At 32.2% G+C, this 15032-nt stretch overlaps 1 protein-coding gene across 1 annotated transcript; it reads right to left on the bottom strand.

Moving 5' to 3' along the window:
- Positions 1-445: 445 nt before the first annotated feature.
- Positions 446-15026, bottom strand: LOC139487951 (uncharacterized). The gene is made up of 4 exons (XM_071273221.1): positions 14894-15026; positions 6038-6524; positions 3369-4551; positions 446-2614 (listed from the first exon to the last, which is right to left on the bottom strand). Exons 2-3 carry the CDS (start codon positions 6516-6518, stop codon positions 3920-3922), a joined length of 1113 nt encoding a protein of 370 aa, XP_071129322.1. The 5' UTR covers positions 6519-6524; positions 14894-15026; the 3' UTR covers positions 446-2614; positions 3369-3919.
- Positions 15027-15032: the final 6 nt, after the last annotated feature.

Below are 15032 nucleotides of genomic sequence, written 5' to 3'. Positions count from 1 at the left end.
CCTAATTCCTAAAATGTTGGGACCAAAACTCCCAAAATCAATACCAACCTTCCTTTTGTGGTCATAAACCTTGTGTTAAAATTTCATAGATTTCCATTCACTTTTACTAAAGTTAGAGTGCGAAAACTAAAAGTATTCGGACGCCGGACGACGACGACGACGCCGACGCCAACGTGATAGCAATATACGACGAAAAATTTTTCAAATTTTGCGGTCGTATAAAAAATGTAATTATAAGTATTGAATGCTTCTTTTTGTAACTTTATAGGGTTGTAAAAGCGTTGACCGTGCGCACATTTTTAGAATGAAGCGCTTCCACGCTTCATACAAAATGTACTTCGGTCAACGCTTTTACACCCCAATAAATTTACAAAAAAAAGCATTCAATTCTTAAGTAACATGACATTAGCAACATAATATAATCAACATCTAAGAAAAAGTCTTAAGATGGGAGTCTTAAATGAAATAAGTGTTTTGGCTGCTTAAGTTTTTCATTGAATGACATTGTAATTAAATGGAAAACTTGAAAGAACTATGGAAAAAAATTGAAATCAGAAAGAATAAAAGATGCACATCTGAAGAGAAATTCATTTGTTAAGTTAAGTTCACTTCAACAAAAATCTTTTCCTGACACTACCTAGCCAATTATTTTTATCAAGTGTTGTTGACATTGGGACCCACATTGCTATTCAACAGCTGTTTTTAGAATACACAAATTATTTATTGTGTTATTCAAATGTTTACATTGGTATAAGATAAGATGGTTTAAATTTCACATTAAGAAAACTCTCACCAATAACAAATTAAGACAAATCAAATATAAACAAAAACTGTACAAAACAGTGTAAAAACAATTATTGCATCAATGTCTCCTATGAATAGTATCTTGTAAAGTTTAGATATTTTTCATGCCAATTATATTGTATTCCATTAAAAGCTCATCATCATACATAAATATAATATGAATAAGGAGATGGTGTGGTAGGAGGATTAAACAGGACCCTTGTTGTGTTCACATATTACTACACAAACAGGAACGGCCTAAATACCAGAGTCAGCATTCAGTCTACATGATTTAATAATTTCAGAGACTAGTGCATTTATATGTATCATATTGACAGGAACTCAAATGAGAAATAAGCACATTCTTATCACTACTGAGTTCTCAAAGATAAAAAATATACCCACTTAGTGTGTAAGGAATGTGATAATACAATCGCAAGGCATCAGCATTGACACCATCAGTTTTCAAAAACCATGGTTAATTGTGGATCTTATAAATACAACAGTAATGTTGTTCCACTATATAAATGAAATTGAATGTTCAAAAGATCTTTAAAAAAAACATTGGTAAATATTTGAAAGATCAACCTATACAAATTTTGTATTTCTCTTTCTAGCAATTAGAACTTTCAGTCAGATAAGTTTTGATTTTTTTTTACATCTTCCTAAAATACAAAAAAATGACATGTGCATATCTGGCAATAGTATATACTAAATACATATAATATATCCCAAAAGAGCTAATGTGTATAATAAAAATATATTATGCTTAATCTTGTAGTACGTCCATTTTAGAACACATCCGTATCATGTCTTAAAATGTGCAAGTTGTCAACAAGTTTCTGTCAATTTATAAAATTGTCAATATACATAATTGGTCAATTTCGTAGCAAATCATATAATTTGTAAGACTCGTCCATTTAACGCCAAGGTGACAATGGCTCAAATTCCTTCCTTCAGTGCATAGATTAAGATGGAATGTACAAGTACATTGAACTTATTGATAATCAAACAAAACAAAAATAAAAGTACAATAAAGTTATTCCTAATCAAACAAAACAAAGTACATGTACATGTAATTATTGATAATCAAACAAAACAAAATACATGTGCAATGAACTTATTCCTAATCCAACAAAACAAAGTACATGTACAACGAAGTTATTGATTATAAATGATTATAAAAAATTAATAATAATAGTATAGCAGAGCATAAATAAATCAAATAAAAAGGTGATGATTAAATCACTAACACAAAATAATGCAGAGATGCAATATTATGGATTCAATATTATATCACAAAAAAAGGTAGATTTTCACTAAATATAGATTTGTGACTTCAAAAAATTTGATCTGGATTTAATAAATTTTACCTGATTGTAGCAGGAAAAAGGATTTCATTAACAATTTTGTAGAAAACAGGCATGAACTTTTCAGTATCACAATAATTACATGTATATGTAAAAATAGTATTCTTTACTAATAAATAATAAATTTCTGTTTCATTCTTATTCATGTGATACCATTTTTGGGGGAATTTTGTAGGAAAAGGTGAAGCATGAATTTAAAATCAATTTGTGATAACCATGTATATGTACATATACTTCACAGGGGAAAGGTAAAAAAAAACTGAGCCCAATTTTACAATCAAGACGACTTTATTTTCAAAACTATTGAAGTTAACATAGGTTTTGTAATAATCAAGTTTCAGTATAGAACTTTTGAAGAGAAATGCAGTCACATGTAGGAAAAACTACAGACTCTCTTAATTACATTTCAATTCCAAAACAAATGACTGTGTGTTACAAAGTCATATCACAGAGATCTGAACCTAATTTCAGTGAAGGTGATTTCTGTGTGTTACAAAGTCATATCACAGAGAACTGAACCTAATTTCAGTGAAGGTGATTTCTGTGTGTTACAAAGTCATATCACAAAGAACTGAACCTAATTTCAGTGAAGGTGATTTCTGTGTGTTACAAAGTCATATCACAGAGAACTGAACCTAATTTCAGTGAAGGTGATTTCTGTGTGTTACAAAGTCATATCACAGAGAACTGAACCTAATTTCAGTGAAGGTGATTTCTGTGTGTTACAAAGTCATATCACAGAGAACTGAACCTAATTTCAGTGAAGGTGATTTCTGTGTGTTACAAAGTCATATCACAGAGAACTGAACCTAATTTCAGTGAAGGTGATTTCTGTGTGTTACAAAGTCATATCACAGAGAACTCAACCTAATTTCAGTGAAGGTGATTTCTGTGTGTTACAAAGTCATATCACAAAGAACTGAACCTAATTTCAGTGAAGGTGATTTCTGTGTGTTACAAAGTCATATCACAGAGAACTGAACCTAATTTCAGTGAAGGTGATTTCTGTGTGTTACAAAGTCATATCACAGAGAACTGAACCTAATTTCAGTGAAGGTGATTTCTGTGTGTTACAAAGTCATATCACAGAGAACTCAACCTAATTTCAGTGAAGGTGATTTCTGTGTGTTACAAAGTCATATCACAGAGAACTGAACCTAATTTCAGTGAAGGTGATTTCTGTGTGTTACAAAGTCATATCACAGAGAACTGAACCTAATTTCAGTGAAGGTGATTTCCATTAGGTTATTTACTATTTTAGAAAGCATTTGAATTCATCTGCAATGAATTAAAATCAGGGACCTTAAAGGCTTTGTAGGGCCTTCACAATTTGCAAAATGTATATAATAATTAGTGAAAATGAAGTCCTATTCTTAGACACACCACAACTTGAAAACTTACAGATTTAGAATAAAGAAGTAATTCATGTTAAAAACAAACAAAAAAATTATGTTAAATAACATGATTTTTAAAACAGTATTGGTTAGGCTGTTTCACAGTTTCAGAGGAGGGGATGAAAACGTAGACAATTACTGGATGTACTATTGATGCAGGTGATTTCTCCCAGTGTGGGCCTTTAGAGCCTGGTGAGTTAAAAATAGATTGATCGATTGATTGGTGATTGCTAGATGTTGCATTAGCGAAAAAAAGGCTATATCACAGTATAGCTAAAAACAGAATGTATATGAAAACAATACACTAATATTTGGCATTAAACTTAAATAAATAGTTATTTCATGATCTAATATATTAATTAAGGTTTGAATTTACACTTTTTCATGACTATCAGTCTGTTCTGGTATAGGTTTTAATTTACTAGTACTAGCAGAAGTTTTCAGTGATCCATTGGCGTACTTTCTAAAATCTTCTGCTGTAGATATACTTATAACTTTCTTTAAACTTTCTTCAGATCTGTGTTTTGATTTTCCTTCTGAGAATTTTGAAAAAATATAATACAAGCCACCGCTTAGGTTCATACCAATGCCTACATATGTGGCCATGTTGTGGCTGATGCCACCAAATGTAAACAAACCAAATAATGTCTGTAACATTGCCTTGATGCCACCAACAACACTCGTTGTCAGAGCTGATGTCATGCTAGTACATAGAAATAATGAATAGTTTAACAAACATCCCATAGAGACTGCTGCAAAAAAGACAAACATAAATAATGGATTTCCCAATCTTTCATAATGTACAGCTTCCACGATTTCGTTATTTATTATTGAGTATAACAGGAGGAATGGTAGAGTATTGAAACTGTTTAGTTGTAGCGTTTCCACTGTAGTTATGTCTTTTGCTATATATCTCTGGACAAGGAGGAGATATAATGACTGGGTCAGATTACTAAGACCGCCACACGTATAAGCTGCTAGATTGAATTGCAAATCCCCATATCCTGAAAAATAATGACAAATAGTTATTTACAATAATACATGTAATATAATACTATGTGAAAATTTTTATTATAAAGGTATATAATTTTTTTATAAAAAATATTTGCATGTACAATAGCAAGCACTCGTCTCTGAAGGTTTTTTTTCCCTTTATATATATCTTAATGTAACAGCAGCTTGTGACCAATTGTCAAAGGAAAAAAGAATGTTGATGGATAATATAGAGTTCTAGAATAGTTGTTGTTTCAATGTAGAAAGTGCAAAAAGTACTGTAGTATGTTGTGACATTTTTCAATGCATCCTCTTAAATTATTACACAAGCAAATCAAGCAAATTTAATGATTTCCACTTAATAAAATCGACCACCCTCCTGATGCAACCTTACTGTGAGATCACATTGCATTATGTTGATTTTTCAGGCATACCGGTACCATGTTCAATGATCATGTTGTATTGATCATGGCATAGATTTCTTAGATATCACATGAATTTTATTTGCAATATTAATTTTTAAAATATGGCAAAAACATAATTTTTCTTTAACTAATATATTAACAGCAACACTTTTTCGTACATAAACTGGATATCATTTGATTAAGCTTACCGATATTAATTTGCATGATTTGTAAAACAAGGGATATTATTTATGTAAAAAATATTAAATTAAATCCCTAGCATAAAAACATAGCCGTATTTGACACAACCTTTTTCAACTTTTGATCTTCAGTGCTGTACAACTTTTTACTTTTTTTCACTTTCGATCTTTTATATCAGGGCGTCACTGGTGAGTCTTGTGTGGACGAGGCGCGTTTTTGGCGTATTAATTTTAAACCTGATGCCTTTTGTTATCTATTAATCATGTGTTTCTTTGTCTAATACATTCTCCTATTTATTTGTATTGTAGTCCTGTAATATTATGTTGTCATTTCAATATTATATTTAACATTGCCATTAAGGTGTGAGGTTTGGCATGCCACAAAACCAGGTTCAACCCACCATTTTTATCTTTAAAAATGTCCTGTACCAAGTCAGGAAAATGGCAATTGTTATATTATAGTTCGTTTCTGTGTGTGTAACATTTTAACATTGTGTTTCCGTTGTGTTGTTTGTTTTCTCTTATATTTGAGTATGAATTCACATTACTATAAGACGTGTCAGGTTACTTTTCTATCCCAAATTCATGTATTTGGTTTTGATGTTACATTTGTCATTCTCATCGGAATTTTGTCTAATGCTTAGTCCGTTTCTGTGTATGTTACATTTTAATGTTGTGTCGTTGTTCTCCTCTTATATTTAATGCGTTTCCCTCAGTTTTAGTTTGTTACCCCAATTTTGTTTTTTGTCCATAGACTTACAAGTTTTGAACAGCGGTATACTACTGTTGCCTTTATTTACTGTGTCATTTGGGCTCTTGAGGAGAGTTGTCTTTTTGGCAATTATACCACATCTTCTTTTTTATATTTACAATATTAAATATTAATAATTTACCTGCTACAATACATCCAGAAGTTAAACATATAACACTGGCAATAGTCTTCTTCGATGGAAATCCCTGTTTGAGTATTACAACTGACAAGAACATGGTAACCAGAGGAACACATCTCTTAAGTACACCATACATGGCTACATTCATATGACTTAAAGCAGTTAAACCAAGTACAGAATTCAGTGCATAGAACAATGCTGGCAATGCAAATGATTTTCCTCGACTTAGGGTATATTTTGGCAGTTGAATAAGTTGTAAACAGCTCAATAATTCTAGTATAAAAATGGTAAATACCATTTGCACAACCATGATGAAAACAGGATAGTCGAACTTGAAAGTTGTCATCAAAGCTTTGTTGATAAATGCCATGGAAACTGAACAAGTGCCGTAGAAAACAGCAGAACCAACTGCTTTGATGGAATCACGGGCTTCATCCATACTGATGGTGCGATGGAATACATTTTTCTCCTGATTTGCACTCATTTATACCTGTAAAATAAATCAGTATATGAGTTGTTGATTTATATATATATCATGTGAAAATCTACAATTGTTCACCTTTTCAAATCTGGTCAACACAAAGACCTCTTGCTGATACATTTATGAATCCTGTACATAAATACTGGGATCATACATGTATGTACAACAAAACAATTTTGTAGTCAGATCTAGAAGTTATTGAACAGATCTAAATCCAATATTGTACACATATTGGTGTCCTATTGCTCATATCTATGAAACATCAAATTTTATGAAAATTCTATGTTTTTATATTGGAGATTTTACGATCTAATTAAAAAAAGAAGACTGTTTTTCATTGATTTTATGTGCTCTATATACATGATATATTCATTTGTACATGTGTGTATCTATTTTGGAAGAATTAATCTAGTAGTATTTAATAATAATTTAGAACTAGAGGCTCTAAAGAGCCTGTGTCGCTCACCTTGCTTGGTCTATGTGAATATTAAACAATGGACACAGATGGATTCATGACAAAATTGTGTTTTGGTGATGGTGATGTGTTTGTAGATCTTACTTTACTAAACATTCTTGCTGCTTACAATTATCTCTATCTATAACAGTACTTTCTGTGGAAAATGTTATTGAAAATCTTCAAATTTTAAGAAAATTGTTAAAAATTGACTATGAAGGGCAATAACTCCTTAGGGGGTCAATTGACTATTTTGGTCATACTGACTTATTATTAGTTCTTACTTTGCTGTACATTATTGCTGTTTACAGTTTATCTCTATCTATAATAATATTCAAGATAATAACAAAACCAGTTGCTTTGCAGGGCGCAGCATTATACGACCGCAGAGGTTGAACCCTGAACGGTTGGGGCAAGTATGGACACAACATTCAAGCTGGATTCAGCTCTAAATTTGGATTGTGATTAAATAGTTGACACAGCATAGGTTTCTGACACAGAATGAATGTGGTCTAATGAACTTAAACAAAAAAATTTGCCTTTGAGCAATTCACTATGCTGTTGAATATTAATCCTCTCAAAAAAATGTTTGAAGAAATTTTCTTTTTATTTATGAAATCTGAAATGAAAAAAATTGACCCCCCAATTTTTTTTCACATCCCCCTTTCCCTTATTTCAAAACTGATCTCAATTCAAATTTCTAATGAAGTTTGCAACAATAACTACTCATTTAAATACATCATAAAATATTAAAATGTAAAAAAAGTGCTTGTTATTACTGAATGGTAAAGATTGTTTTAATCTATCAGTTGGTAGTAAAAGTGAATATACATTGTATATTGTATAAAACAATGATTTAAGTTGATTCAACTACTATTCTGGACAAAGAAAGATAACTCCAATTGAAATCCAATTGGAATTTCTTGCTATTGCACAATATTGTGCAATTAGATATTTCTTGCTATTGTGCAATACTGTGCAATTGAAAATATTTGCTATTGCACAATACTGTACAATTGAAGATTTCTTGCTATTGCACAATACTGTGCAATTGAAGATTTCTTGCTATTGCTGAATACTGTGCAATTGAAAATTTCTTGCTATTGCACAATACTTTTAATATAATAATTTTGGATCCTGATTTGGACCAACTTGAAAACTGGGCCCATAATCAAAAATCTAAGTACATGTTTAGATTCAGCATATCAAAGAGGCCCAAGAATTCAATTTTTGTTAAAATCAAACTTAGTTTAATTTTGGACCCTTTGGACTTTAATGTAGTCCAATTTTAAAACGGGACCAACAATTAAGAATCTACATACACAGTTAGATTTGGCATATCAAAGAACCCCAATTATTCAATTTTTGATGAAATCAAACAAAGTTTAATTTTGGACCCCGATTTGGACCAACTTGAAAACTGGGCCAATAATAAAAAATCTAAGTACATTTTTAGATTCAGCATATCAAAGAACCCCAATTATTCAATTTTTGTTAAAATCAAACTAAGTTTAATTTTGGACCCTTTGGACCTTAATGTAGACCAATTTGAAAACGGGACCAAAAATTAAGAATCTACATACACAGTTAGATTCGGCATATCAAAGAACCCCAATTATTCAATTTTTGATGAAATCAAACAAAGTTTAATTTTGGACCCTTTGGGCCCTTTATTCCTAAACTGTTGGGACCAAAACTCCCAAAATCAATACCAACCTTCCTTTTATGGTCATAAACCTTGTGTTTAAATTTCATACATTTCTATTTACTTATACTAAAGTTATGGTGCGAAAACCAAGAAAAATGCTTATTTGGGTCCCTTTTTGGTCCCTAATTCCTAAACTGTTGGGACCTCAACTCCCAAAATCAATACCAACCTTCCTTTTGTGGTCATAAACATTGTGTTTAAATTTCATTGATTTCTATTTACTTAAACTAAAGTTATTGTGCGAAAACCAAGAATAATGCTTATTTGGGCCCTTTTTTGGCCCCTAATTCCTAAACTGTTGGAACCAAAACTCCCAAAATCAATCCCAACCTTTCTTTTGTGTTCATAAACTTTGTGTCAAAATTTCATAGATTTCTATTAACTTAAACTAAAGTTATAGTGCGAAAACCAAGAAAATGCTTATTTGGGCCCTTTTTGGCCCCTAATTCCTAAAATGTTGGGACCAAAACTCCCAAAATCAATCCCAACCTTCCGTTTGTGGTCATAAACCTTGTGTTAAAATTTCATAGATTTCTATTCAGTTTTACTAAAGTTAGAGTGCGAAAACTAAAAGTATTTTCGGACGACGACGACGACGCAGACAACGACGCCAACGTGATAGCAATATACGACGAAAATTTTTTCAAATTTTGCGGTCGTATAAAAACAGCAAAATTTCCTCAAAATTACCAATTCAGGGGCAGCAACCCAACAACCGATAATCCGATTCCTCTAAAAATTCCAGGGCAGATAGATCGTGACCTGATCAACAATTTTACTTCCTGTCAGATTTGCTCTTTTAATGCTTTGGTTTTTGAGTTATAAGCCAAAAACTGCATTTTACCCCCATGTTCTATTTTTAGCCATGGTGGCCATCTTGGTTTGTTGGCCGAGTTACCGACACATTTTTTTAACTAGATACCCCAATGATGATTATGGCTAAGTTTGGTTAAATTTGGCCCAGTAGTTTCAGAGGAGAAGATTTTTCTAAAAGATTACTAAAATTTACGAAAAATGGTTAAAAATTGACTATAAAGGGCAATAACTCCTAAAGTGGTCAACTGACCATTTTGGTCATGTTGACTTATTTGTAGATCTTACTTTGCTGTACATTATTGCTGTTTACAGTTTATCTCTTTCTATAATAATATTCAAGATAATAACAAAAAAACAGCAAAATTTCCTTAAAATTACCAATTCAGGGGCAGCAACCCAACAACCGATTATCTTCCTCTGAAAATTCCAGGGCAGATAGATCGTGACCTGATCAACAATTTTACTTCCTGTCAGATTTGCTCTTAATGCTTTGGTTTTTGAGTTATAAGCCAAAAACTGCATTTTACCCCCATGTTCTATTTTTAGCCATGGCGGCCATCTTGGTTTGTTGGCTGAGTTACCAGACACATTTTTTTAACTAGATACCCCAATGATGATTATGGCCAAGTTTGGTTAAATTTGGCCCAGTAGTTTCAGAGGAGAAGATTTTTCTAAAAGATTACTAAAATTTACGAAAAATGGTTAAAAATTGACTATAAAGGGCAATAACTCCTAAAGTGGTCAAGGTCGTTAAAAACTTCCATATATATGTGGTCAACTGACCATTTTGTCCATGTTGACTTATTTGTAGATCTTACTTTGCTGTACATTATTGCTGTTTACAGTTTATCTCTATCTATAATAATATTCAAGATAATAACAAAACTAGAGGCTCTAAAGAGCCTGTGTCGCTCACCTTGGTCTATGTGAATATTAAAGGAAGCAGATGGATTCATGACAAAATTGTGTTTTGGTGATGGTGATGTGTTTGTACATCTTACTTTACTGAACATTCTTGCTGCTTAAAATTATCTCTATCTATAATGAACTTGGCCCATTAGTTTCAGTGGAAAATGTTAGTAAAAATTTACCAATTTTATGAAAATTGTTAAAAATTGACTATAAAGAACAATAACTCCTAAGGGGGTCAATTGACCATTTCGGTCATGTTGACTTATTTGTAAATCTTACTTTGCTACCGGACACATTTTTCAAACTACTAACCCAAAAGATGATTGTGGCCAAGTTTGGATTAATTTGGCCCAGTAGTTTCAGAGGAGAAGATTTTTGTAAAATATTACTAAGATTTACGAAAAATGGTTAAAAATTTATTATAAAGGGCAATAACTCCTAAAGGGGTCAACTGACCATTTCAGTCATGTTGACTTATTTGTAAATCTTACTTTGCTGAACATTATTGCTGTTTACTGTTTATCTCTATCTATAATAATATTCAAGATAATAACCAAAAACAGCAAAATTTCCTTAAAATTACTAATTCAGGGGCAGCAACCCAACAACGGGTTATCCTATTCATCTGAAAATTTCAGGGCAGATAGATCTTCACCTGTTTAACAATTCTACCCCATGTCAGATTTGCTCTAAATGCTTTGGTTTTTGAATTATAGGCCAAAAACAGTATTTTACCCCTATGTTCTATTTTTAGCCATGGCGGCCATCTTGGATGGTTGGCCGGGTCACCGGACACATTTTTAAAACTAGATACCCCAATGATGATTGTGGCCTAATTTGGTTTAATTTGGCCCAGTAGTTTCAGAATAGAAGATTTTTGTAAAAGTTAATGACGACGACGACGGACGTCAAGTGATGAGAAAAGCTCACTTGGCCTTTAAGGCCAGGTGAGCTAAAAACAGCAAAATTTCCTCAAAATTACCAATTCAGGGGCAGCAACCTAACAACCAATTATCCGATTCATCTGAAAATTTCAGGGCAGATAGATCATGACCTGATCAACAATTTTACTTCCTGTCAGATTTGCTCTAAAGGCTTTGGTTTTTGAGTTATAAGCCAAAAACTGCATTTTACCCCTATGTTCTATTTTTAGCCATGGCGGCCATCTTGGTTGGTTGGGCGGGTCACCGGACACATTTTTAAAACTAGATATCCCAATGATGATTATGGCCAAGTTAGGTTAAATTTGGTCCAGTAGTTTCAGAGGAGAAGATTTTTCTAAAAGATTACTAAGATTTACGAAAAATGGTTAAAAATTGACTATAAAGGGCAATAACTCCTAAAGTGGTCAACTGACCATTTTGGTCATGTTGACTTATTTGTAGATCTTACTTTGCTGAACATTATTGCTGTCTACAGTTTATCTCTATCTATAATAATATTCAAGATAACAACCAAAAACAGCAAAATTTCCTTAAAATTACCATTACTAATGAACTCAAAATCGTTCAATTTTTTTTATGTCATGTTTTAAATTCCTGCATCTGCGCAGAAATCTACAATGTACTTCCTTTTTCCTGTCTTGTTTGTATGAAACTTTGAGTAAAATATCTATTTATCAGTCTAGTATAAAATAGGAAGGAAAGCAATACCAATTTCAGTTTTAATAATTCCTTGATATGAAAAAACGTCACCTGATGGTAGCGTTTCTTTGTTTACATTGCATATGACGTCAAAACTTAAATAACGTCACAACTAAAATCCCTAATAACAGAACCAAAATAGGAAACGTAACAGTATTTCTATTTCTTTTTTTTAACAAATGTTTTTAAGTTACAAAAAAATTATTCATAGACTTCGTCCCCATTTACAGGTAATGCCTGCCTCATATTACTATGAGACTAGTCTCAGTTATACTGCATACATTCCTGATTGACTGAATACAATTATTTTGTTAACAAATATCAATATTAAAGATAAATACATGTACATTGTATTCAAGTATTCTACTCTGCAAATCAAAGGGAAAATGATAAATTGATTGTGGCAATATAAATATTTTGTCAATTTTTCAACAAACTTTAACATATTTTGTTCAAATACTTAAAGTCATAATAAACGAGTGACCAGTGTTATTCCAATTCTTGATCCAATGCGTACAAACATCATACACTTAGTCTTCTGTGCTCGATTTTATCTTTTTTTTCCGCATAAATTTCGTATAATCGTCAATTTTGTTTCAATTGGTCAGTGTTGTTGTGAAAATATGGCAGGTAATTAAAGTTCGTGTTTTTAAGCTGAAGTTAAACGATTGTCACCTGTTTGTCAACAAACAACAAAAAAGCATGGATATTGAGCATGTGTAACATGTACAATCAGATACTATAGTTTATTTTAAGGACATCCATGCATATTGCGATAACCAGATTTTTACGAGATGGGTCACACTGAGGTCACTTTGCATACAGAAAATAAAATAAAGTAATATACATAAGTTTTAGGCCAATTAAAATTAATTGATAGATTTTCTTCCCCGCCCGCCCCTCTGAAATCTTCCCGCCCCGATTTTTTTTGTTGAAAAATTACGATTTCCGGATTTTGTTCATTTCCGTTACCGGTAACCGTCAATAATTTCGTTTTATGTAAAACTTCCTGTTTCAAATTTCGGTTTTCGTATTTCTTAAGAGTATTCTTACTGAATGATTAAGTCAATATATTCTGCTAATCTATGACTATAACAGTAGTCTCAGTCTATGATGACAACATCATCTACCGAGAATAGAGATTATTTACGAGAAGGGCGTGAAATATACGGGTTACGAGTAATACGCTGTGTCTAATAACACAAATCGCTGTATGTCACAAATGACACAAATGTTTGTGAGTAAAACATTGAATTTTATTTATACAACAACTTTGTGTCAAGAAATTTGGACTGTGAATGAAATCCAAAAGCGTAAGAATCGTGGAACACATTTGACTGGAAAAAAGAAATTGACACAAGCATGAACTTTTTAGATTGGTGACCGTATATTGAGTTCAGAAAATCGACAAACATAAGCATTTTTAATTTATTAATTTATAGCAAGCTCTTAGATTTAGATTTAGCCATGCCTTTCGTTTTTTGTATAAAAAAAACAGTAAACATCCTATGTCCCAATACCCACGATAGAGTCATTAAACAACTTTATGTTCTACATTGTAATTATATTTGCATCTTGCATATTTAGGACCAACCCTATTATTTCAACACTGTTTGAGTTTTAATTTTATTCTGTACTTATTGTACTCAGGTTGCATACCAATGCATTAGCTTCATTTTATTAGGACAACAAAACATATTGCTTAGAAAGCAAAATACAGTTGATGTAGGTAGTCCAACTGAAGAGAGCATTTCTCCACATTTCTGCTGTTTACTATAAAATGGGTTTCTAAAGTGGCAATTACATATAGAACAGTGGTTGCCAATCAGAGATATATATTTACGAATTTGAAAAAAGCAGCAGCAGCAGCATATGGAGTATATGTGTCTCAATTGAAACGTAACTCTAGAGCTAGCTCAAAGTACGTTGATTTTGTTGAACGAGGAATACTGCTTTCTCAAAAGTTGCTAAGACAGGGCTACATGTATGAATCAATCAAATTAAGGTCATCACTCAAGCAATTTTATGGTCGCCATCATGAGCTGATTGGTCATTATGACAAACATATATCAGTGATATTCTTCCTCAGTCATAACCACTTTCCATCATTACCGAACTGAACCAAGAAATAACATGACGGGTGCCGTATACGGTGCAGGAAATGCTTACCCTTCCTGAGCACCTGATTTTTAATGGAGGTCGTGTTGTTTCCTACTTATTATTTGTAACTGTTGATGTAAATGTCTTTTGGTTTTATGAGTCTTTGGTTACTCCTTGGTTTTGATTATTATTGTCTTATACACGATTCCTTAAGGATGTATTTAGATGATATAAGCTTATTATTAAACTTGCATATAAGAATAACACGTGACAAGAAGGTTTCATATGAAATAAAATTTAAAAAATCTACTAATTAATTTTAGTTGGCCTTATAATGAAAACTATCCATTGAGTTATAAAAAACATATGCATTATTTTTTTATAACTTGAGGTTTCTTATGACTTTAAAATTATGCGACTAGACAACAATTAGAAAAAAATAAAAATCATGGGAATAGACCCTGAGGCTGAGCAAACAGGTATCAGGGCGTACAAAAAAAAAACCGACCCTGATTCCTATAGGGGGCTCATTACAGGATCATGTCCTCAAGCACCTGTGGATCCAACGAAAACATTCATCGGACGCACAGACTGAATGACCGACGGATATAGTTTTTTTTAATCCCATTTTTTTTTATATAAATCCAAGATTAAAAGTAAATGTTTGACAGGGAGAACCGGAACAAGGGTCGAACTTAGAAAACTATGTTCAAACGGACCCGGATTCAAAAAAATGCATATATACCAGAAAAATGTTACAGTTTCTACGGAGAAATAGTGTGTTTTATCGTCTTAGACTACTTAGAAGAAATGTGCAGGTGGTCTTCTTGGCAGGTGAGACTCGGGTGCAGTCGCCAGTTGCGAATATTTTTTCGGCGTGACAA

This window comes from Mytilus edulis, chromosome 9, assembly GCF_963676685.1.
Source record: "Mytilus edulis chromosome 9, xbMytEdul2.2, whole genome shotgun sequence".
Classification (NCBI taxonomy): Eukaryota; Metazoa; Mollusca; class Bivalvia; order Mytilida; family Mytilidae; genus Mytilus; species Mytilus edulis.
This window is presented reverse-complemented; position numbering and strand designations above follow the sequence as displayed.

Bases quoted from the DNA above. Each gene is read 5' to 3' on its own strand.
- LOC139487951 (XM_071273221.1), bottom strand. From the start codon at position 6,518: ATGAGTGCAAATCAGGAGAAAAATGTATTCCATCGCACCATCAGTATG. The intron at 4,552-6,037 runs GTAAATTATTAA...ATTATTTTTCAG, and splicing joins TTCTGGATGTATTGTAGCAG to GATATGGGGATTTGCAATTC.